Source organism: Ptiloglossa arizonensis, chromosome 6 (assembly GCF_051014685.1).
Source record: "Ptiloglossa arizonensis isolate GNS036 chromosome 6, iyPtiAriz1_principal, whole genome shotgun sequence".
Classification (NCBI taxonomy): domain Eukaryota; kingdom Metazoa; phylum Arthropoda; class Insecta; order Hymenoptera; family Colletidae; genus Ptiloglossa; species Ptiloglossa arizonensis.
This window is the reverse complement of record NC_135053.1, coordinates 20,151,627-20,177,290: the sequence shown is the minus strand read 5'-3', so window position 1 is coordinate 20,177,290 and position 25,664 is coordinate 20,151,627. Positions and strand designations below refer to the sequence as shown.

The 25,664-nt window shown below is 46.2% G+C and overlaps 1 protein-coding gene and 1 long non-coding RNA gene across 7 annotated transcripts in view; one reads left to right on the top strand and one right to left on the bottom strand.

Moving 5' to 3' along the window:
* Positions 1-25,664, top strand: part of LOC143148615 (uncharacterized) — a 61,538-nt gene that overhangs the window by 13,204 nt on the left and 22,670 nt on the right. Inside the window, exon 4 of one of the 5 annotated variants that reach the window (XR_012992538.1) lies at positions 19,940-20,533. The exons of 2 other annotated variants lie outside the window; for them this stretch is intronic. This is a non-coding gene — a long non-coding RNA (uncharacterized LOC143148615). Of the gene's footprint in view, positions 1-17,363; positions 17,495-19,939; positions 20,534-25,664 lie in introns of those variants that run through there. 2 more of the 5 variants (XR_012992540.1, XR_012992542.1) reach the window with 2 other exon arrangements.
* On the bottom strand, positions 8,296-24,471 carry Scrt (scratch). 2 transcript variants are annotated; one of them, XM_076315089.1, is made up of 3 exons: positions 24,015-24,471; positions 10,455-11,118; positions 8,296-9,500 (listed from the first exon to the last, which is right to left on the bottom strand). In XM_076315089.1, the coding sequence occupies exons 1-3, from the start codon at positions 24,337-24,339 to the stop codon at positions 8,840-8,842; spliced, it is 1,650 nt and encodes a 549-aa protein (XP_076171204.1). In that variant the 5' UTR covers positions 24,340-24,471; the 3' UTR covers positions 8,296-8,839. The 2 variants fall into 2 exon arrangements, with proteins under 2 accessions (XP_076171204.1, XP_076171205.1); XM_076315090.1 differs by having other exon boundaries at positions 8,296-9,497.

Below are 25,664 nucleotides of genomic sequence, written 5' to 3'. Positions count from 1 at the left end.
TAAGAGGAAGATATAGATTAGTTACGAGTTACAGAGTAATAGATCTAACGTACGTGGTTGTGTCCGCGCGGTAAAGTGTAGGTGTCTCCTTACGTGTAACTTAATAGGAAGGTATTTATACATACGTTTACGTGTATTAATGCTCACGTGTTTATATACAGAATGTATCTAGATTCAAGATACACGTATCTTCGATTGGGTAAGACGAGTCGTGCTCGTCCCCGAGAAGGATTGGCTGCAGAGGGAAGTTCGTACTTTTGTTAAAATATTATTTTCGTTAAGGCTTTTCTGGAAATTTCCTTTTCGTTTCGAGATTCGCTTCAACGACTGGAAGTTGGGATTGGTTTACTCCGGTTGGAAGGTTGTTTCGGCCCGGTTGTATCCTACACGAGGGAATAACGTAGCGCCGTTGGGTGTGCGAGTACGGCTAAAGGTAAACACACGGTGCTCCCTTCGTTTTTCGCGAGCACTCAAGGTATTGTTATGTAAACTAGGAACCGGTTCCTGGGATCACTGGATTGCCCAAATTGGACCGAGCTTGGTAAATAGCGGAAATTAGTTTACCAAAGTTCTAATAAATACACAGATGGAAATATTTTCGATTCTTTAAACGTTTTCTCCGAGCGATTGGTTAACCACCGTTTTAATTTGTTTCGATCCCCCTTGAAATCATATCGTTCTTTTCGTTTTTGAGAAATATCACGCTCGAGGAAAATATCGAAAGTGGTTCGATATAGGGAAACTTGTTCTGTATTTCGACGTAGAAAGCGTTACTTTCAGTGGATTTGGTGTACTCCACGATGGAGAATCGACAATGGAGGCGGATACTCTTCGAAGCGATGGATCGCGGAGTTATCGATAAGCGAGGAAAAGTTGCCGCCAGGGACATGAAAATTCTCAAATGTTTCTGCGCGGTATTTCTACTTGTACGATTTCAACAATTTGGATCTTTTTTCTTCTGTTGCTAATTTTTTACAATTTTGAAATAATTAGCGAAATAATTTATAAAACAAATAATTTTTTTACAATTTTGAAAATTAACGTTCTTTGAAATACTAGGATAGAATTTAACGTAATTGACGAATATCCAAGTAGAGAATTGCAAACACTTTGTAACTTCGGTTATTGACGTTATTATTATATTAGAAATTCTTCTCAAGTTCTCGCGTTGCGAACTAAATATTGATTTGAATTTTTCTCTCGAAGCTTTGCCATCGAATCGTATAAATTGTGATCTTTTTCTTCCACTATTAATTTTTTTACAATTTTGAAATAATTAGCGCTATAATTTCGAAAATTAACGTACTTTGAAATACTTGCGCTAGAATTTCACGTAATTGACGAATATCCAAGTACAGAATTGCAAATACTTTGTAATTTTAGTTATTGACGTTATTATCACATTAGAAATTCATCTTAAATTCTCGCGTTGCAAACAAAGCATTCATTAAAATTTTTCTCTCGTATCTTTGGTCATCGAATCGTGTAAACGTCGTTTTCAAACATTTCTCTCGAACATTGTGACGCCTGTTAATCCTGTCGATAAAACGGATATTGAACGAGAATAGACGAAACGGAACCTAAACGTGTTTAAATAGACGAATAAAAAGACTAGGGTCGGTTCATTTCACGAAAGAGTTAACAATCATCGGATTATCGATTACTTTGTAAATAATCGAGTCATTGACTCTATTGCGGAGACGGTAACCGGGATACGTCGCTTTCTAATCGGTACATAAATTGTAAATAGTGACTCTATAGCAACTAATACTTGGACTGTGTCGCGCGATACAGTCGTGCCTAGATTATGCAATATATATTGCTTAAAATACACGACACTTGTACCATAGATTATGATCCAGCCTCGCCTAGACTACACGATACAGTTACGGATAGATTACACCGGTCAGATTATGCGATATAATCGTGTTTAGAGCATACGTTACAGACTACGCGATATAGTCACGCGGAAATTGTATATCACACGACTACGCGATGTATATACAGTACATACAGTATATACAGTACATAGTACACACGTAAGTACGAACTGTAATAAATACTCATCGACTACCTATCCTCTATAAAAATATTCCTATAGTCACGATACACAGAAAATAGTGACCCTCCACTGTCAAACAACAATTAAATAGGATAAATGCTCGTATCGACAGGATCAACATCGACTCTGTATTTCGAGAACCAGTTAACCGTTCCAACAAACCTAAGACGTTTCACGACGAGAAAAAACAGACCATCAGACGATAATTGAATCACAGTACCCGTTGAGAGTCATTCCGTTCGGCGAGACGAGTCCAACCGATTGTTTGAAGTAGGTAAGAACCACGCGAAATTACCGAACCGTCGATTCCACACGTTAGAAAAGCTCTTAATTATTTCGAGGATCGTGAACCGGCTCGTTCCGTACGTTAATATTACCAGCGAAGTTCGACCAAACGCGGAATGGTCTCCGCGGACCGGTCAGTTGAAAGCGGTTTAATTGTTCCGTGAGTCTTCCTAACGAATCGGGCGCAATTCCCCGTAACGAACCCCGATCACGGCCAAACGGCGCCCCGATGCCACTTCCGCGAATATTTGCATCCGCCTCCGTCCATTTTCCCTTCGTCGAGCGATTTAATTGGAGATCAACAGCTCGTTGGTTTCGGTTCGGCTCGAAACTGCGGCCGTTGGCTTTAAAAGCGCCCGTACCCGGGGACCCGTGGATAAATAACTATTTAAAAAAAGGGGGAGGGACCTGGAGGAAATCGATTCAACCTCGTACTCGCCACCCACACGGCCGTTTTAACTTTCTGGTCTCGAATCTACCCGAACCGAACGAAACGTCTTCTCGGTGATTGCGTTCAGTCGTAGGTACACATAACCTAATGGTGTATCGGTTGTGCGTTTCTCGGTGTTTGGCGTTAGTTAGAATTCTGTTACGTAGAAACGAGAAGACGATTTCGATCGAGTAATGTTTGCAGGAGGGAGGGGAATCTTGGAAAATTTTCTTCTCGAATTGAAACATTTTTACTCCCACTTGGGGAATTTTTTCCTAGGATGGTGCGCCGTTGGACATTCAGATTGGTGATTTGTCGTTAGAAAGGAAAAATTGAATTTACGTATAGCGGAGTTATCGTAACGGAGGGTTTCACCCGCCGTTGGCGGTGAATCGATACGTGGATACGATTTTAGAATTGGTTCTGCACGAGTCCAGGTTACCGTTGCAGGGAGTCGAGTCATGAAATGAAATTTCCAGACTGGGGTTCGAGCGCGTTAAAACCCACCTTCTCTATCCGTCTTTCTCGAACCGCGAATTACAATCTACGCGTACCAATATACTTGCGTGTGTTTAATTAGAATGTGTCGGTAGTACGTGTGTACGGCTACGAGTATTTCCAGAAGTTCAATTATATCGACTGTACACGCGAGACTAGTATAATAAAGCAGCCTTATCGCGCGCGCACGGGATGCGGCGATTCCATTTGTTTTCGCCTGCGATATCACGGAAAACGGAAATTGCACGTGTTCTCGCAATATTCTTCGTTGCGTACGCGACGCAATGCGATACCGATCGTTGTACCGGGTCGTTGTATCGGCACAATAATAACCTCTACAGTAATATCAATAATAATAATAACGAAATGTAAACGACGTTACCATCAATAATAATAATAATAATAATAATAATAATAATAATAATGATGATGATGACAATAATAATAATGATAGTAGCAGTGCTACGTGATGACAAGGTGAATCGATAAAAGGATAAGTAAAATACACAATATTAATAATAATAATAATAAATATTAATAAATACCGATGACAATAATAAATACGATAATGCTGCAACCATTATTAATAATAATAATAATAATACTGACAACAAATTCGCAAAGAAATAATAAATATATATATGTATATACTATACAGGCGGTAAATTTAAGAACAATGAAATCCGTAACTAAAAACCGAGACAGAGCGGTCGGTGGTCGAGGTATTGACGAAACGAAGTAAACGTACCGGAAGCTAGGGCCCGGGAGGTTGTCGATCGACATCGCGCGGACGAAAAGCATCCGGGCGCACGATCCGCTACCTCCCTCGATTCGTGATCGTGGTGTTCGGGCCGTTTACTACATTATACAGACACGCGTCAAACGGTGCACTTCGTTTAGTTTGTATTTACGATCGTTTCTTCTTGGTGTCTATTTTTTCTCTTTTTTTTTGGTTATTCTTCTAAACATTTTTCTCTATCTCTCTTTCTCTCTCTTTCTCGCATTCTCTCTCTCTCTTTCTCTCTCTACCCGAACCGACTGACTAATTTACTCGTTAATCAATTAATTTAATTAATATTGCTTAGGGTTTTATTGCTCTACGTTCGCACGCGACAGTCGCGCGATCGTCGTCACGCGCGCTGTCGGGCACTGCGCGAAGAAAATTCGTGAAACAAACGTCACCAATGGCAGGACCGAGAGAGCCGTTGGGGATCGTTGCACGCCGCGGCCCGATCCCGCGCGGGATCTGCGCGCGACACCTGCGCGGTGGTTCTGCGCGTGAATCGCTGCGCGTGGATCCCGTTCGATCGGATCGGATCCGCGCGGCGCGCCGCGCGAATATTCTCATGGTTCGTCGTTGTTTCCGCGGCTTCGTTCGGTATTTTTTTCTCGTTTTCTTGTTTTTTTTTTTCTCTTTAATATATCTTGTATTTTGGCGGTGAGGTCGGCTACTCTGTACATGCAACGCGGTAATTATTTGTCGGCGATAATTATTACAAAAAGACTCGTCGCATCGTCGCGCCCAGCTCTCTCCGAACTGTAACTCGATCCATACTCTTTTTTTCTCCGGCGGTGTGATCGTTGCTTTTAGAGACGGTGAAACTGGTCGAACGAAAATCCGTGACTTCGATGTCTCTGACTTTTCGTTGTCTCGAGAATTTACTATTTCGTTGGTTATCGTGACCTTTGACGGATCAATTTTGTACTAATATTATCGCTTGATTGCGAATAGTGACTTTTAACCCTTTCGACGCTACGAGTGCTTGCAACTGTACAGTCCGTGCGGTGAACGCTCATAGGCGTTCACACGACGTGCTCGATAAACGTCATCGTCGGATTTCCGCACAGCGCGCGTGCCTCGTGTTCAGACATTGGCGTCGAAAGGGTTAAACACGATTTCGTTGTCTTTGGATACGTTCGCAAAATATTTTACGGTGGAAAATGTACTACTTAATTGTAAAGTCTTATTCGTTGCAATGGTATATTTGAAAGGAATTACGCGACAGTGGGATTGTGCCAGTAACAAGATTATATAATTAAATTCTCAAGTTCTCTACGCGGACTCACTGTGATGCAATCGTTATTAATTTTCTTGCGCGGATACTTATATTCGTATTGTACAATTGTCCAAATTGAAACATCAAGAAAGATTAGTTTATCTCTTGATCGAGTAATAAGTTCTCATTGCGGAATTAAATTTACGATATTTTTACAACCACGTTCGTTTCGTAATTTTAAAGATTATGCAAACAGAGGTGATCGTAAATATTGAAGTGACAATAAAACGAACCGAATAATAAATTCTAATTAGTCGTTTGATTACTTTCTGGCTCGAATTAGCATTCTATGTAAGTAAATGTTTTACGATTAACGCTAAAAGGTTTTTTTAAAGCAAGAGATAACGATAGGTCACGAGAATCGTTCGAAACGTTATTTTGAAGCGGGGACAGACAGATCGAAAGAGCATAGGCGAGACGATCGAAAAAGTTCGATGCCGAAGCAAATCATCGTTATCCATCACGTTAAACTTCGATGTTCGCTTCTATATGTATAATTATATAATTCGTTGTGTCGAAACATTGCTTTTAACCGTACGCGTCGTCATTATTACTTTTTTTTTTTTTATTTCCTTACTTGTTATATTGCTTCTATAAAATATGTGTATAACAATGTTACGCATCTATTACTCGAATCTGCTCTAAATATACGTGTACGCGCGTGTGTCCGTATGTATGACTGTTTGTCCTACGTGTTTGGTGTTTGTGTGTGTATGTATATGTACGCGTCTTGAATTTTCCATTTTGCACTGGAGCTTGCGTGCACCCGATCGTGTAACGCCTCGTTGGAAAAAAAAAAGAATTTTTGGGTACGACGGGCGTGGGTCATCGATGACCCATGATATTTGCTCGAAGAAATATATCGTTTTACGAGATCTGCATGACGGAAAATAGATACAGTCAACCCTCTATTAAGTAAAATATTTTTGGCTTCTGAAAAGAATTGTGTAACATTGATAAACAATGGTAATATAGGATATTTGGTAGAAAAAACTTTTTAACTGTAATCATCTTGTAAGAAATCGTAACTAAAAGTTCTTATAAACAGATTATTCGATGGCAATGCACTTATAGTTTCGAAACCACAATGGCACGTATTGGTAAAAGAACGAGACGAAACTTTGAAAGTATAGATACATGGGTATGTGATCTCAAAGTCACATGGGATTATAGGGGACGAAACATACTACAATCTTGTATCTTGTTTCCCAGATCAAATATCACACGACACTCGACAACTCGCGAGCGATGGGCAAAGGAAAGTTGAAATTTAAAAGTCCCATGTGCATACCAAAGTCTTCGAAACTTGATTCATATCGTGAAACACGTCCACATTATAGGAAATTGATTCTCATTTTTGACTAAAACACGTTTCCTCTTATCTTCGAACCGGGACAATGTGAGATCAGACTACTGTGTATAATTTTTTCGAAAAGACTGCTTCCTTTCCCGCCACTGTCGACCCTGCAAATTTGTACTAACTTTTAACGAATCTTTCTACCCAACGCAAATCTAACCTCCAGTTTTTGAGCTTAAATTGAGCAGTCCAAGATCGAACGAATCGAATCTCTTTCAAAATCCATCCCCCGAACACTACGGTAATTCCCGCTTTCAAGTAACTTAACCGAGATCGCCGTTTGGCTTGAAAGCGGAGTATCCATATTCACATCAAACGGGGGCCTATTGTTGCATGAAATTTCTATTATACAATCCTTTCGTTAGATTCTCCCAAGTACACAATCTATGAATAATAATATTTTCGCACTATTTAAACGCAAACAGCGAGGTTCGACGATTCCCGTTACTCGAATCCGGGGTAGAGGTTCCCAGAAAGCGGGAATTACCGTATCCTGTGAATATTAAACAACGGTACTGATTTTTCTCCGACAATAGTTCGTTAATTTTGCCCTCGTGGTTAACGCGTTTCGAACTTTCCGATTGCCCACCGTTTATCGCCGACGGTTGTCAAAATTCGAAGCGAAAGGGGACACGATTTATCGGGCGTTACACGTGCCGGTTACACGCAGCGTTCAAGTCATCGTCAAACGGAACGCGCATACCTGCACCGACGACTTCGATTGAGGACGTCGATCGTCCAGAATGAATCGCGTCGACCCCTGGTCGAGTATAATTCGGCCCCACGTGGGGCTAGCCGTCGAAGAGGAACATGCAAGAGGGTCGTTGTCTCTAACGCGGAGACGGGCGTTCGAAGGCGTTGGGAAGAAGGACGAAGTCGACGGAGTCACGGTTGCGCGTTTCCGTTGTCGACGACGACGACGATCAGATCCCCTGGACAGGATTCGATTCCCGCGAGATCGCCCCGGCTGGCGTCGTCGCGGCGCTTTGGTATTGGCGTGCTCGACGCGGAGTCGAGCGGAGGTGGTCGAGTGGGCGGGGTTACCGGGGTGAAAGTGGGTTGGATCGGTGGATGGGGCGGGCGGGGTGGGGGTACAGAATCGAAAACCGGCCCGGAAATCTCGTCGGGCTCGTCAACCTAACGTCGAGCTTCAGCGTCGTATATTGTACCGTCGAGTCCGTCATCACGGTGAATCCCCCAATTTTTTACCATCTCGCTCTACCCGATGGAGAGTTTTAGTTTTTTTTTCTTTTCAATCTTCGTTTAGGCAGCTAAGTATTCAATAAATAGTGTCTCCGTAACGAGCTTGCGACTAGAACCGTACGCGCTAGTAAATATACTATATATATATAATAATAATATAATATATATAATATAATAATATAATATCATAATGTAATAGGTATAATCGACTAGAGTGACTAGACTGCAGTGTGGACGTCACCGTTCGACGTGTTCTTTTGTTCTCGTTTTACACTCTCGTTTCGTTTTTTTTGTTTTCCTTTTGTAAAGACTTAAACATTACTGGACGTTTTTTATTAATGTTAGACATTATTTAAGAAACCGATACCTCCTCCTCCTCCACCTCTTTCTCTTTCTCTCTCTCTCTTGCTCACTTTTTCTCTCTCTCTCTCTCTGTCTCTTGCTCACTCTCTTTCTCTCTTGCTCACTCTCTCTCTCTCTTGTTCACTCTTTCTCTCCCTTGCTCACTCTCCCTTTTTCTCTCTCTCTTTCTCTCCCTTTTCATCTCACCGCTGTTCCTCGACTACTCAAATTTTTTTCGTTTTACCGTTAACCTCTCTACTACTCCATTCTCTCTACTGGCACTTTTCTACTTAAAACCTACGGCAAACTTTTTTGTTTTTCCCTTTTTCACCCTCCCTCTTTCTCTCTCTCTTTCTTTCTCTCCCTCACTTTCTCTCCCTCTCTTTCTCCCCATCTCTTTCTTCCTTTCTCTCCCACCCACCCTCTCTCTTTCTCTCTCTCTCTTTCTCTCTCCCTTTCTCTCATCGTCATCAATCCTGTCTCGATCCCCTTCGTTCCCCGTGTTAGCCGGGCGTCGCCGGGACCGACCGCTAGCTCTCCCTAACCGCTTCCGCGAGGGCGTCGTGGTGCCTGATGGTCGTCGTCTTTCCGTCGTCGAAGCGCTGCTACAAATCGCGATCGTTGCTCGGTTGGTGCTGGTTCGAGTTGCTCCCTCCGTTCCCGGTCCCCGGTTGTTGTTGTTGCTGCTGCGGTGGCATCTCGTCGTCCCGCAGACACGCGGACTCCAGATGCTTGTTCAGGTAGGACTTGAGGGCGAAGGTCTTGTGGCATCGCGAGCACTCGTAGTTCTTGTCGGCGGAGTGTGTCTGCATGTGCGCGCGCAGATTCGACCGATCGGCGAACGCTTTGCCGCAGTGGGCGCAACCGTACGGTTTCTCACCGGTGTGGCTCCTCAGGTGTCCTTGCAGCAGCCAGGGTCGCGAGAACATCTTCCCGCACACGCCGCAGCTGTGGGCAAGCTTGTGCGTGAGCACGTGCATCGCTAAAGCGGGCATGCTCACGTACGCTTTGCCACAGTGGATGCACTTCTTCGCCGATTGGGAGTCGAGGCTACGGTGGGTCTGCTTGTGCCGGGACAGGTTCGACGAGGTGGCGTACTGTTTGCCGCATTCGGTGCACGTGAACTTCGGCCTGTCCGGCTGGGTGGCCTCCTTCTCGGGGACCGCGGCGCCGCTCGTGGTACCGCCGCGACGCTTCGATCGTCCATCCGAGACGAAGAACGCCTCGTACGTGTAGGCGACCGTCTTCGTGCTCCCGTTGGCGCTGCTGGTCAGAGAGAACTTGGTAACAGTGGTGGCTCCGTGAACGGTGGTTCACGTTACCACTCTGCAACCGGCAGTCAGGGATGCCAAGTTCCCCGCTACCGCGCAGCGATCGGTCGGAGCTTCACTTAGTATCAGCGAGCGGAGGTGTAGAGCCTTTGGGTGTCCGGTTCCTGTTCCCCTCTCCGATACTCGTGTCCCGTGCAACGTCACGAAGGTTAAGTCGGAGCGGTAGCAGGGAATCTGGCATACTTTGTCCCTGCTCGAATTGTGAATCGCATACTTTCCCCGTGACACTACTCGCGAGATACTACCACTCGCGAAGACGTTACTGCAATTGCTCGATCAGGGGACACTGTCGTTCGAACGCCCAGATACAACAGGGGAGGGGTCTCTCGCGGGGACAAGCGTCTGTGTACCACGGATGTGTCCGAAACGTGCGATACCATCGATCCGGTAACCTACACCCTCCCTCCCGACGAAACCAATGTCAAAAGTGACACCGAACGATCCGACGGAAAAACGGGGGAGCTGCGACATCGTTCGTCTCTCCCCTGGTTCGTTCGGTCGCGATCGGTTCGCGCCGGCAACAACCAAGGGGAGCAGCGTTATCGCGTTCGTCGATCGTGGAACGATTCCCGACGGGACGCTAGAGTCGTTTACAAGAATATTGGCCGGTCGGATACGCGTTCCCCTTCCCAGCATCCGAGTCTCTAATTTAACTCGGTCTCTCTCGTCCAGCGTCCAATCATCGTCTTTTCACCGTCCCCGATGTTGAAATCTATCCACGTTCATCGATGCCTCCACGAGGGAGCCCGAGTCCGCGGAGACACGGCTCGGGTGGTCGGCTCTGTTCGAAACCGAACGAGGTGCCGAGAGACCGACACATATGGGACTCGTGACGCTCCCACGACCGGCCAAAATGCTTAGAGAGGGCATTCCGTTGGTCGATACTCACCCATCCCTGCCGGTGGCGCAGTTGTTCGCGTTCGCCTCGGCGGTGGCCGGTGACTGGGGCTGCTGAGCCTGTTCCTGTTGTCGCAACTGGCTGGTCTGCGAGCTGGGCACCGGGACTAGCACGGAGACCGGTATAGGCTGCGCGGTGGGCACCGATTGCAGCTGCGCCGGTTGCAGCTGACCGGGCGCCGTTTGCTGCTGAGGTGGCGGCGGTGGCGGAGGCGGCGGCGGCGGCGGCGGTGACAACGTGTGAATGAAGACCGAGTGGGTGGGCGCAGCCGGGGAAGCGCTCAGATCGAGGATCGCCTGCGCGGCGGACAAGTCCTCCTCCGCTGACGTTCGGATCTCTGACGTCGGTTGGAGGCTGTACGGACGATAGATGTCTTTCTTCTTCGGTGGTAACGAGAGAGCGGTCCCGGTGCTTGTGAAGCACATCGACAGGCTCTTCCTGGGCGGCAGGGTCAGCGACGCGGACGACGAAGGGGTCGTTGTCGAGGCCGGGTGTGGTTGGTGCAAGCTGGACCCGGTCACCACCGCTGGCAGCTCCTGAGGCGCGGCTGGCGGCGGTGGTGACGGTACCACCGGTCTAGCCAGCTCCGCTGCTGAGCGTAGAGTAGCGTATTTCGGTGGCTCCTCGTGGTTGATCCATGACTCGTGCGTGTAACCTGGGACAGAAAGGAGATTCGTTCACAAGGAATGTCCCTCGATGTCGAGTTTGATCTAGCACGATAGCTTGCGAAGAAGTTCATTTGTACATCGTTTAGGTAGCTTTTGAGCTAGAATTTGGGTATGACCTGGACAGAGAAGGGATTCGTTCACAAGGAATGTCCCTTGATGTCTAGTTCGATCTTCTACCACGATAGCTTGCGTTTATTTGTACGAGTGGGGGGTTAGGTGGGTTTTAAGCTAGAATTTGGGTATAACCTGGACAGAGTGGAGATTCGATCAAAAGGAACGTCTCTCGATGTTAAATTCGATCTAGCACGATAGTATGCGAAGAAGTTTATTTGTACACCGTTTAGGTGGATTTTAAGTTAGAAGTTGGGTAACAGAGTTCCTGGGTTAGAATTTAGGTGACGCACTAGAGGATTACAAGAGGTTATAACTGGTGAAAATCTCTGCGAAGAAGGAATTTTAGGATATCTGCCCTCCTTTTATTCTTTGTTAGCGCAACAAAACTGGGAAGCTATTAGCTAACTATTAGATAGGCACAACTTGGGGGTGGCTGAAGTAGGGTTCACGGTGTGGTATTTGTGACCCACGTGCTGAAAAAGGCTACTGCGGAGGAGAAATAGAGATGGAACTACCAAGGGGAGTAATGCCTATCTATATGGGGGAAACTTTCCGCTATTGGGATGCACGATTTGTACAAATGGCCAGAGCTTGGGGAAGTCGTCCTCTGGGTAGTTACGTGCGTACTAACTAGTCAGCTACATCGGTGTTTCTTAAACGGTGCACAAGGGGAACGTCGATACTATCTAGAGATTGAAAGTTGTCAACGATTCGGATTAGTCATTTCACCACGGGTTGCACGCATTTTCGTCATTGGTTGAGGCGCATGCGCATGTACGAGTCCATCGCGTGACGAATGTCGCGAGAGAGAGGCTTCGAAACAGAGCGAGTCGAGCGATAACAAGTGACCAACGAAACGCATTGGCGTAGCCTATGACGAAGTATATTAATACCGTGGAATTAAAAACTGCTGAGTATGGTATAATTTTAAATGTTGAATGGTGTACATCTCTATGCTCTAGTACTTTCTTCCATCTGCACAGAAGGTATATTGAATTATGTTCTAGATCTAGTGTAAGCCTGGAATCGAATCTAAGATCAACATCTTCCACATTCTCGATAGTGTCATTTGATTCAATTATAGGCTTCTACAGTATGCTGTGTACTGTACCACCGAAACGCATTGGCGTAGCCTAGGACGAAGAATATTAATACCGTGGTATTTATAACTGCTGAGTGTGGTATAATTTTAAATGTTGAATGGTGTACACCTTATGCTCTAGTACTTTCTTCCATCTACATAGAAGGTATATTGAACTATAGATCTCGTGAATTATAGATCTCGATTTATCTAGATCTCGTGTAAGCCTGCAATCGAATCTAAGACCAACCCTCTCTACATTCTCGATAGTGTCATCTGATTCAATTGTAGGCTCTTACAGTAAACTGTATACTTGTATCAACATTGTTATTTGCTTTTAACGCTTCTCGTTCTGCCCTTTTTCATAACAATCGAAAGGTAGAAGACTTTATTACAGTTTTCATTTGAGATAATCTTCTCCGAATCTTAAGTAACAAGGACTTTCTGATACAATCCGACAGAGAGACTATTTTATCGTTAAACGATACTCAAACGCGCGAGAACCTCGAGTACTTTAAACCGACCTTTCGAATGTGTGACAATCGCATTGGAAGAACAGTATCGAAATACTTCCATACGATCCTGAACGACACTTCGTTTACACGTACCCGAAAGTGGATCTGTCGGGTGTTCACGAAACGACTACCAACAAGTGACTGACGTGATTGAAACCTGTCGAGTGTTCCGACGCACACTCCGCAAAACTCTTTCGGAGGAACGCAAGAAGGGTAAAGTTGATCCGCGTGTCGTCACGTTGCACTCTTTATCGGCCATATTTCCCACGAGGTGTGCAGATACGAAAGGTAACCGGGTCAGGTGACCGGAAAAGATCGTAACAATTGGTTTTTCGTCCCAGGATTAATTTCGATTCGCTCCACGGTGGATACCCGGTTGAAGAGAAACGCCACGTTCGTGGAAATGGGAAAATTATTCGCGGAGTTGCGGACAAGATCGTTCGGTACGTTGGGAAATTAATATCGCGAGGTGCGCCGATTCGCAGTGTCGCGTTCTGAACAATCGTCGCCAGGATCGACGGAAACAATGGCCAGCTGAGCCGCAGAACGACGGCCCTTAATTATCCCCGAGGATTCTCTCGTGCGGAACGGAACGCTGAGGCGACGAAAATTAAAGGGCACCAATAACATAACATTTCTCCCCACCCTCCCCCGTCACCAGTCCCCGCTGCCACTCGGTCCCCTCGCCATGAATATTTGAATTCGTGAATCACACGGAACCGGTGCGTCGTTTCATTTCCTGGTGTCGGCGCACGCCAGCTGGTCCCACCATGTGCGACTGTTAACGAGAAAACGACGGAGAAAAAACGAGGGTAAGAAGAAGGTTTCTGTATAATGACACGCGTGAGGGGGGAGGGGAGAGGTGGTATTTGTTGCACGTCCTCTCGATTTCGTGCTCGGTCTCACATAACACGTGGATATTTTTTTTTTTTTTATGCCACCATTGGCGTCGGCTCGAGTCGAAATTTACGACTTTTTCCCCGAGACGCGTTACGGGAGAGGTACTTCGAACCGACCTTCCCGTACGAAAGGAACAAAGGAGGAAGAACGAGCGCGCTCGTGATACGATTCTGAAATTTTTATCGGAATTTAGAGAGACGGGCGCGCGATCGGTTGTCGATAACAGTACCGGGGGTTCGTAAAGGGATTGAAACAAGTTAAAGAAACTTACTCGACCGCGAGGGTATTCGTTACAGTCGGGATGAAATCAATTGGCCGCTGAAGGCCATTCCCCCTCGCTGTCAATCGCGCCAGACTCGCGCGCCATGACGGTTTGCTCTTTTGTTCGGGAAATCGAGGACGTATGCCTGCAGGTCTGCGCGTACAGACGGGAGGCCCGGTGGTGGGGGTAGCCAAACATCATGGCGGGGATTCCACCTAAGTAGCCTCGAGTGTGATAATACCTCGGTGCGCGGACCGACCGTTACTTAACAACGAGTGTAGAACTTTCGGAAAAATTTTACATAAATGTCAGTCCACTTTACAGAAGGGTAAAGTTGTAAATTTTGCATAAATATCAATCCACCTTACAGAAGGGTAAAGTTGTATATTTTTCATAAATATCAATCCACCTTACAGAAGGGTAAAGTTGTAAATTTTGCATAAATATCAATCCACCTTACAGAAGGGTAAAGTTGTATATTTTTCATAAATATCAATCCACCTTACAGAAGGGTAAAGTTGTATATTTTTCATAAATATCAATCCACCTTACAGAAGGGTAAAGTTGTAACGAATAAATTTTACATAGATATTAATCCACCTTACAGAAGGGTAAAGTTACAACGAATAAATTTTACACAAACAAACATTGATCCACCTTACAAGATTCTTTTCTACACTCGTGCTTTGACAACAACAAAAATTAATTGTTATCGACAATAATTGTTATCGTTATTGTTAACTAACCCTCGGTTTTAGGAAAGCTGAATAATTTTGAAAAATTGTTCACAAATTTTGAAAAATTATTCACATTGCCAGAAATAATAATAATCGTTTATCGTTGTCAATCGAAAGTATACTTTTGATTGAAAAAATAAAAAAGTGACGATCCAGTGGATAAGATCGAACTTTGGTAAACAGTTGCTCGAGAGTTTTGCAGCAATTGTTCCAAGTTGCAACGCACGTGCACTGATACCAGTTCGTATTCGCATCACCGCGTTAACTTTTTCTCGCGCGACACGGCGCGAACGTTCGAATTGTTTAAACCTGGCAGTTGACCCTTCTCTGTTTTTTTTTTCTTTCTTTTTTTTTATTGCTGTTGTCCACGCGACAGGACACGCGACAGTTAGCCTTCGATGCCACGTTGCCTTCCACCGGATACGATCGATACGGCCGCTGCGACAATGTAACGCGACATTCGCATTGTTGCGAACCGGGCCCGAACACGAGGGCGCAGAAATTGCCGACCGCGCCACTTCCTCCAACCCCTGCCCCCTCCCCGCCCCTCCTCGCACAGTCACCGCCCCCTCCTTTCGTCAGCTGTGCTTCTTTCCACGAGCGAGCGCGCTGTCTCCGCGAAACAACGCGAGGCGGAACTTCTTGTTGTTTTTGCGCTCCCAACCGAGAAAACGCGAGCTCCAAATCGATAAAACGTGCCGAGAAGAACGGTGGAACAGCCCTCCTTCCCCCTCCTCCTCCACACACACACACACTTCCTCCCCTCTTTATTCTCCGTTATCCGAACGAATACGATTACACGACACAGATAACGCAGGTTTAATGGCGCCACGATGTGTCATATTCTGTTTTTGTTTGTAATTTTTTTCTTTCTTTTTTTTTTTTTGTTTAATTTTTGACAGCGTAGAAAGCGTTCGTGGAAACAGAGACACGAAGGGAGAGGAGGCCTTCAGCGTAGGATCTCTTAAGAGCATTAATTAAAACAGGAACGCAAGGCTTTGGATTTCAGACTTTAGCGAAGGCCCTCTTGTGTTTCTGTTTCAATTAATTCTCTTGTTACCGAAATAAAAACAGACACGTGTCTTTAAACGACGAGAAGAAGAGAGGAGCGAGGGGGTATACAACACGGGTGTCTTTAAACGAGGGAACGAGACGAACGTGAACCGAGGGAATGAGATTGTCTTTTAACAGTGGAACTACCAAAGGGTCAGTTTGACTATAACATTTGTTTTAAAATTACTCGATTATTAATCGTGTGCCTACAATATTCCTGGACAATTATCGAAATGGACAACTAATGGTATTCGTAAATTAATTTGTCCTTTCTTCAATTAACTTTAAAGATACGTGTGTGATCTGATACAAATGGTAATACAAATAATTCCAGTGTTAATACAGCGGAAGTGTGTTTTATCGAATGTGTTTACGGTGGTTGGGTATAGTTTTTCTAATTATGATTTACAATTTGTGTTTTTCACATTTATAATTTTAGAGAAGTAGTGAATAATAATTTTACTTCCATGTAACGCCATTTTAGCCTCCATTTCGTAATGTAACCTTTAGAATTCAATATAAAAATGTCCCTGTAATGTTCGCTCATAATGGATTACGATGCATCTTTCGTAATTTGCTTAGTAGTCACGCAGGTTTCGCCATTTGTTGCTTAGTTTGAGTGTTGATTAATTTGCGTATAAAAAACCGAGAAATAATTTTCTTTTGCAATATTCGCGAAGTAAAATTCGCGTAACAGAAACTCAAAGTGAGAAGAGATTGAGACTTCCACAGGTTGCACTTTGAAAAAGAAAATATTTATCGAGATAGTTATGAAATAGTACAAGATTTTTCCAAAAGAACTAAGACAGTCCCAAGAGACTCGAAACCACAGCAAATTATAAAAGTTTCGATTAATAGGTGGTAAGGAACCATCGACTTCAGATACCACGATACAAAATTGATCCTAAAATTGACAATACTGCAATCAGAGTGAACGAAAGGGATTCTTTTGACCTTTGAATGGTTGTGAGTGAAGTTGAAAAAATGATTTCACTCGTTGCGATAAGCAGATATTGTCCGGGGTATTAAAATTGAGAAAAAGATGCCCTAGGAATGCAACAGTAGTTGAGGAACACGTCGTTGGTGTCTAATAACACCTATCTAAACAAAGAGTAAATATATGTGACAATACTGCAACCGTATGCATTCAAAGGTTAAATCCGTCGAGTGCCAAGACTAACGCCCAGAAACCGTGGGCGGAAATCTCGTAATCGTATTCGTTGAGCCCGTTTGCCGAACATGATTCAAAATTCCGTATCTGGAGCTCGTGTTACAACAATGTCAACCCTAGCGTGGCGAAATCGATACCGTGTGACATTGTCGTTATTTCTTTGTTGCGGTACCATTCATTTTTTCAAAAGGTCACACCGCTGCCGATTATCCTATCGGTGGTCACCGTGATTTCATTTTAGATGGAACCGCTTGCGATATTTAAAGGTCATCCGCTGGTTTTAAAATGGAATCATATATATATGTGTTTGTATGTGTTTGTGTGTATATATTTATGGAGTTAATATATATGTATATATATATATATACACGTTCTGCGAATAATATTTTCTTTCTGCAGGTTGCACATGGATGGAATACAACCGATCGATAAAATTGCGTAAATCTTTAATTCCTTTGGAAATAATAAATAATCATAGATTTTTTCGCTCGTGTATATCGACACAAGGGAATGTTCCCGTTGTTCCTTCGATCGTTCTCGATTATGTCACGATCCTCCACAGAGTCGAATTATCGTGAAAAAGTAAAAAAAAAAATTCTCGTGACCAGATGTATAATTAGAAAGTAAAGTAACCATTAATTTTCTATATCAACCTACTCGAATCGTTTGACTTAATGGTACATCGGCCTGTGTGAACACGCTTGCAAAATTTCAACGTGAAATGTACATTGTATAATTTTTCACGATTTTTTGAAAATGTGCCCTTTTTGATTTTCTACAGGACGTTTGATTTCGACCACCGAGTTCGTACGATGCAAACGAGTTGAAACGATTCAATATAGAGCACAAAATCACCCCTTCGGACAGTTTGACAACGTTTAACGATATTGTCGCGCATTGTAAATAATAATCGTCGGTTGTAATTGAATCTCGATTCGAAAATTCGATGGAATAATTAATACATCGCCGTCGCGAATTAACGCTGTTAACGGTGCGGCTAAAGCGTAACCGTAAATCTGTCTTAAGCGGATTGGTCGGGGTATGTTTGAAGAGCGGATTATCGATAATTCCGTATAATTCAAAACAGGTGTATCCGCTCTAAGAATTTCCGGCGAGTGACGACGATTACGAATCGAGCGTATCTTCGGGAGACGTCGTGTCGACGGAACGGTGGATACACGCCCCTTTCCCCCCACCCTCGACGAAACGAACCGGGGCCTGTAAAGAGCGGGAAAATTCGAACGAACACGGTCCCACCGGTGGGACGGTGGTAATTTTCGATATTTAAATACACGTACGAACATGAATGATTCATAACTCAATCAGTGACTAACCACGGACACAGCCCAACGCCCGGTATTACCTGATTAACAATCCCGTTGCATATTCATGGCAAACATTACTGTTAATTCCGCGATCGTGGCGCGTTACAAGCGTGTCGCCCCGTGGAACGTAGCCGGCGCTCCGGTGACCGAATCTTTCGACGACGCATGCGCGCGCCCAGTTGGTACGATCGTCGTCCGCTAAGCGGCGTGATTAATTCGCGCGGGTGTCCGCGACTAATTGCGCGTATCGCGTCGTTAATCGTCCAACCGGATTCGTCGTGTCCATCGTCATCCAACGAAACTCTCACCGATGGTGGACGAAACAATGAGACAAGGAGAAACGCTTGCCGAATCGAAGCTCCAGCAGAACTCCTTCCCGATATTTGCTGGATATACGATTTCGGTAGGACCCCGTGGATACACGAGGGCTCACAAGCGTAACGAGAAACGGTCCCGATGAATCGCTACAGGGGTCGAGTGGTGGGGGTACTGTTTCCACGGATCGGTTGTCGAGGCAGTTGGGGCTGGTGCTTGGCGAGGGACACAGAAGTGGAAGGGGAAGGGGGAGCGTGACAGCAATAAATCAGAAAACTGTGCTGGGGCGATCGATCAACTCGGCGCGCATCTATTATTGGCTGAAATAAAACGGAGTCAACACAGAGGGAAAGGAGAGTGGTCGTGTGTCTGGAAGTGCATTTCATCAACGGCGGAGAGAAAGAGAGAGAGGTGGGGTGGGGGAGGGGGTGAGGTAGGGAGAACGGGTGGGTGGAGCGCGGCGCGAGAGACAAAGGGAGGGGGCAGGGGTGAGGGTGAGAATCAATAATGTCGAATGAACGCTCTGCACGCTCCCACGAGTCTGTTGATTCTAGCCTTTCAAAGGGCGACGGTAAGGTCCTTTGCCATTGTTATTCGCCGATCGTTTCGAGCGACGGCGAACACGAGCGGCGAGTCGTCCGGTTGAGCTTATCGACGATACACGCGGCATCCAGAACCGAGGGTGAAGGGCGAGGGAGGGGACGACAGTATGTACCGAGGATAAGTTAGTATCGAGTGTTACTGCAATCCTGTACGCCAGTAACTCCCTGTCTCTATCGGGTGACGATTTTTACCCCGGATTCAAGTATACCGGGATTCGTTTCACTACCTCGCCCGTCTTCAGCCAGTTCGAACGATCGTCTCGATTCGAGATAAGACCAACAATTTCTAAACGAACCCAAACTGACGCAAATAACCCTGAAGCGCTAGACAATTTGTTGAAAAACTTCGGGTGGATATATATATTGTCTAAAATTGTAAATGTAACTGTGATAAATGTAAATATGCAAAATTTGATAATGTAGTTAGACTGGGGTTTCTTTTATTACCATGTGAGTAAGCTATGGGAAATTTGGAACGACGAGTCCCTAGAATTTTTATTATCAAATGATTTTTTAAACATTCTGCAATGGTGGAAATTTTTTCGACGAATGTTTTCTTAAAGGTACATTTCAAGGTTTCTTGATCATACTTTGGTTATTGAACAAAGATAGATGTTTTTGTTCTAACAATTCTTCCATTTCTAGTCTAAAGGTATGATAAGGTTTGATCAGGTTTGATCAAAATCGGTTCACGACGAGAAAGACAGTAAAAGTTTAGTTGTACTTTTAATAGGTGTTGCTGAATCTTCCAACGAAAATGAATGTGGCACGATTGTTAATTAAATAAAAGAGCGATATCAAAATAAAAATATCCGAGAGGATCCGTTGGTGTGAAGAGCAGACTGTGTAATAAAGCGTTACGTGACGAGGAAAACGCAATTCGTTATTCATGATGGAATTACAGCAAAGGGAAGCCGTTTAATCGATGCCGCGTCGTTTGTTACATATTTCTGACCTGAATTCTGATCTCCATGCGACGACTGCCGTATACAGTCGCATCCGCGTAAAAAGAAAAACTGAACAACAACTGGAAACAAGTCGAATAAAGGAAGCTATTATGGCGCGCACGAGTTTTCAAAATGGACGAAACTATCAACCCCAAATGTATTCGTACATCGCATAAAATAATTAGTCGAATCCCGATTCTTTCGAATATCGAAATTATTGGGTGGTTCGGAAAGTCATTTCGTTTTCCAAAATGGAGAATATATGTAATTTAATAAAGTGTTTATACACTTTAAAAAAATCATGTTTCATTTTCACGAAAATGACTTTTCGAACAACTTAATAAAATATTGAAAGAAAATAAATTTCTAACCTAAAAGTGTATCGTCCTACATTTCCTTATCTTCGAAAGTGAAACGATAACGGAATAAAAATTCAAAGCGTGAACAACAACGATCGAACGTGAAACGAACGACAATCGTTAACGTTTGGTTGAATCTGCATTGTAATTATTGTTTGCAATTCATTTCATTTACTCGATCGAAAACCAAAGGTCGAAACGTTTCAAGCGAAGACTGACAAAATTATCTTCTTTTATTTACTATACATCCGCGAACCCAACCTTCGATTTATTTATTTTCTACTTAACTATTACGCAAGCGCGGGGTATCAATCGTGCCCGAGTATCGAAACAATTGAAACGATAAGTACGAAAACGTGCGAGGGTGGGAGCAACCGCTCGTCGAAACCTAACCTCAATCTTGAACGATCGTACATTTGAATAGCATTGAAAATAATTCGGGAATTTCCGAACGATCCACGAGTACATCGACGAAACAATCGTTACGAAAGAGGATGGAGTCGTAGGTATGCAAAATTGCCCGATAAAATCCACCAACTGCTTTAATTTTCATAAATCCCATCGAGGTTCGCCCACGCTGTCGCAGAGGCGCACGTGTTACATAACAGTTCGCGCCATGTTAAAGACCCGACTGTCAGGCGTTACAATCGATAACGAAACTCAATTAACGACTACTCTGGCGCGATTTTCGCGCAGTTTTCGCGACAGTTTAGTACCAAACGTGATTACACGAAATGTCGCGGTTACGTAACACGAGCCTTGAATCGCTAGTCTCGACGAGAGAACGCGTTGCGACGATGGTCGTCGTGTCTGTCGCCGAGGCGTGTAAGGAAACGAAGAGGAGTATATTAAATTTCTTTGAACTCGTCCATGGAACGGTGGCACACCATTTCCGTGATCATTGACATAAATCAACTTGTGGCGCGTATTCAACACGTACTCCAGATTCGGGGGATCTCGCGTCGCGATTCGAACCGAGAAGCATCTCGAAAGACGTATTATTTTTCGAACATCGAACGATTGGCTCCTAGGAGCCAAAGTAGTCGCGTTTGGAGAACGCTAAGCGACCAGCTCAACGCCGTTGTGCTCGCTGGAATAGAAACAAAGAACGAGCAAAGTTTATTTAACGCGCGAGTCGTTCACGACCTAAATTTCCCCGTTTTTCCCCTTCAGGTGTCCCGAAATATTCCAAAGACTCTAATTTCCAACCGAAACCCGCGCTCTCCGGTTCCATAGTCGGCTCAAAGCGGCAGTCGTCGTTTAAAACAAGACCGTCGCAAAATTTCCCGCACCCCTTTGTTTTGAAAGAGCAACTGACAGGCTGAAAGCGTTTCTGAAAGAGTCACGAGCACTGCTGTTCTTTCGAAGAAACTTGACCCAAATGGGGAACTGAAGGATTTTCTTGATGTATGATTTTCAAACTCGCCTCGAAATAAACGGATCTCCGTCTGGTCTCAAAGCAATCGTCGTTCGAGGACCGAATTCTCTGAAATCACCTGCCGAGCTAATACTTCACCCTTTGCAGATGCCTCGTAATACGACCGGTTTTTTCGGTGATCGAGTCACCTCGAGTTGCCCGGTTCCACGGGAGAACGATGACGAATTTTTTCGCAAGGTCTTCGAGATTTTAGAGACTCGACTTTGTTGGACGACGTTGCGAGTTCTGAGATCTCAGACTCATCCTCAGAAATCACCAAGACCCTCTCTAACTGCACAGTAACGGTTTTTCTAAAGTAGAGTTTATCAAATGATCCGGAAGAAAATTTGCAAGTCTTAATTTCCGGTCGTTCCATCAGCTCGACATTTATTACTCCCCGTCCTTGTTTATTCTCGAAAATTCGTAATTTTTATCGTTTCGCTCTTGGGTTACTACCTGCTCGTGTTTCCCGAGGATGACTTAAAACTGAAAGGTCGAAACCTTACAGCGAGGAGCTCGATCAAGACCGATTCAATTCCCAAGCCTTCGTTTATTACATCGACCAGTTTAATCTTTGCTATTCCTTCGAATAATCTTTCGTATTCAACGAGTGAAAAATACCACCGATCGAGATCCGGAAACCTAACTCGCTTCTAAACCGATTAAGCGAAGGCAACGAGGATGGAGATTGGCAAACTTTGGAGCGGGTGCTGAAATTCGAAGACCGCCGTTACGAAGAGAGATTTTCTCTTTTCCCAAGAGAAAATCACGAGCAAGTGTCCAAATTCTACACCAACCCCCTTGACTACGGTACTAAACACTCTACCAAAAGACAACCCATCCCTCCAGTAGGTACCATTATCGACTACCACAATGCGAGACCAAAATACGACCGATTCGAAATCCGAAGAGACTCTTGTGGTAGACCCTGCCTAATCGCTTGAAATATTAACCGAATTTCACTCTTGGTATTCGTCGAACGATAAACCATATTTTCGTAAAGGAAGCGGGATTTTTCCCCTGGCCTGGGGGCGATCGCATTATTTTGGTCTGTAATCGCATGCAACAGCCGCAGTCTGGCGTCGGGTGGGGGTGTACAGAGACAAAACGGTCCGAAAGCCCGTGGTGGCGTGTCGACTCTGAAATTCCTGCGTCCTCGTTTAGCCGAAAGGCACGAGATTGCGAAACTGGAAGCGGTTCTAGCCGAGGAGGAGGAGGAGGGGGAGGAAAAAAAAAGAAGAAAGAAAGAAAGAAAAAAAAAAACCTCGACGGAACGCTTTTGTTCGTCAAAGGAACGTGACCCAAATGGGGCCGCGAGATAGAAAGAAGGGATCATTCCTCCCCTTTAGCTTCGATCCGCTCGACGATCCGCAGTAAAATCAACGATCGGGCCGCCACCGGCGGGTGTGTCCTCGAGCGTGTGTGCGTGCGCGACGCATGGCAGGAATCCGTCGCGCGATCGCCCCCGAAACGTTGGAAAATCATTAAACCTCGTCCAGAAGGAGGCACGCGTTTCGTCCGTCCCCCCCTCTCTCCCCGGAGAACGAGCGTGTGCCCACGGTACCGTGCACCGACGGGGGGGCCCGCGAGACACGGGGTCCTGGGCCGTGTGTTATCGTCACGGCCGACTACCGCAATTTCTCTATAGCACACCACGACCCGATCGGCCAATCGGCGGGTGTGTCGCCCCCGTGGCTCGACGCATGGCCAGACTCCGCGAGAACGAAGGTCGGATTTTCCTCCCGTGTGTGGTGCTGGTGAGAGGGGGGGAGGGGGGTTGGTGGTAGAGAAATCCACCGGGAGGAACGACGAGGGGGTGACGACGGTGTATGTGGACGAGACGAGGGGAGGAGACCACCTCGTCGTTTTTCTTTCACGTTCGCGCGGAATCGGAGTAGTCGAATCTGGACAAAGTAGGGCGTGGCACGAGATGCAAATAGAAGGGACCTTGACTGTCGTCCCCCCCACGCACACCTGGTACGGAGTACCCCTTGGATAAGATTCTCCGACCTACCCTTGTTTTCTCCGCACGTGGAATTTTTCGTATGATTTGTTCTTTTTTTCGTCGTCACTGTTACTACTCACCATGATAGTAAAGAGCACCGGAGGCGTTGAGAGGCGGTGGACTGGGCGCAGTGGCACCGGCGGTCGGACTGTGGGGTCCCCAACAGGTCTGCTGATGATCGACCTGCCTACCGTCGGTGTCCCCGACCACGTCGATCTCCTCGTCTTCCGGTTCGTGCCTGTGCTGCTGCCGCTTCTCCAACGAGGCGGACGTCTGTATCTCATGGCTCTCCGGTGTGTGATCCCGCACCAGGCTCGATGGATCGTTGGTGTCCTCCTGGGGGTCCTCGACGCGATCCGGCCACGGATAGGCCTTCCATTTCTTGGCCATGAGGCACCGCGGCATGCTGACGCGGTTGTCCCACCCAGTGACGGTCGCCGCGAGTCTCCGCGTCCTGGTCACCGTCCGGTGCTACGGTCACCAGGAGAAGACGATCGTCGACCGTGGACGATCCGGACGTTGGAGTATCCCTGCCGCGTAACGCCTCCCGCGTCGTCGCCGCCGCACCACTAACGACACCCTCACCAACCGCACCAAACGCACCACCGTAGTACCGATCGACGATCTCGAGGACGTCGACTACCGCGACGCCTAGCCCGCCGCCGGCACCACCGTCGCCACTACCGGTGGCGGTGTTGTTCTCGTTCCACGTACGTTTCCCGTTCCGGGAGCCGTCGACGACGTCGTCCGCGTTACCGCGACGCCGTCGTCTCCGTCGCCGGCGTCCGTCACCCAGCAGCGCCGCGCGTATCTGTAGCCTGTTGACCTCGCGTACGATCAGGTTCTCCGTGGACGGTGGCTGTCGCCGCCGGGGCGCCTTCCTCTTCGTTCTTCCTTGCTCACGTTCGGGCGTGATCTGCAGCCTCGTCATCGGCACGGCGAGGGCAGCTCCTTCGTAGGATGCACCGCCACCATGCCAGCCCTGTTCTCACGCGGTCGAACCCTTCCTCGACTTGTGTGTCTCTCACCGTGTTACTACCTTTTTATTTCCACACCGCCCCCTTGTCCACCGAACTGTCCTATCGCTGGACTATCCAACCACTCTGGAAAACTAATCGTGCCAACCCTCTTTTTTTTTTTTTGCTTCCCGGGTTGCTTGCCGTGTTCCCACTTTTGGCTTCGAGTTCTCCCGGTCGATCTCTCTTTCCTCCCCTCTCTCTCTTTCTCCCTTTCTCTCTCTCACTCTTTCTCTCTCTCTTTCTCTCTCACTCTCTCGCTCTCTCTCTATCTAATCTAGGCGAAGATGTTCCTTGAATGTTCAGGGCAGTCTCCTCGGTATATCTCACGCGACTGACTTCGCTGGCTGGCTGACTGAGTGGACCGACCGACTGACTGACTGACTGCCCGTCCGTCCGTCCATTCGTCCGTCTGTCCGTCCGTCTGTCCGTCCGATACTTGCTCGGTCGCTCCCTGCCGCGGCTCTCGCCTGTGACAGGGGGTGCCCTCGAATACGATCACGACGACGGGGTGCGACTGTTTGGTCGGTGGCGCTGCCGCTCCGCCGCTTATCCCCTACCTTGGCTCTCCTTCTCCGTCCTCGTCCCTCCCCAACGATCGCGTCGCGGTCTGCGTCTGCCTCGCGCGGAAAACTAGGAACCACCCGTCTCGTCCCTCTGCTGCGGCTCCCCTTGAGTCAGCATTGTGGGGTGGCGCTGCTGTTGCCGCCATCG

Bases quoted from the DNA above. Each gene is read 5' to 3' on its own strand.
- Scrt (XM_076315089.1), bottom strand. From the start codon at position 24,339: ATGCCGCGGTGCCTCATGGCCAAGAAATGGAAGGCCTATCCGTGGCCG. The intron at 11,119-24,014 runs GTGAGTAGTAAC...TTTCTGTCCCAG, and splicing joins CGGTGCTCTTTACTATCATG to GTTACACGCACGAGTCATGG. The intron at 9,501-10,454 runs GTGAGTATCGAC...CTCTCTGACCAG, and splicing joins TGCGCCACCGGCAGGGATGG to CAGCGCCAACGGGAGCACGA.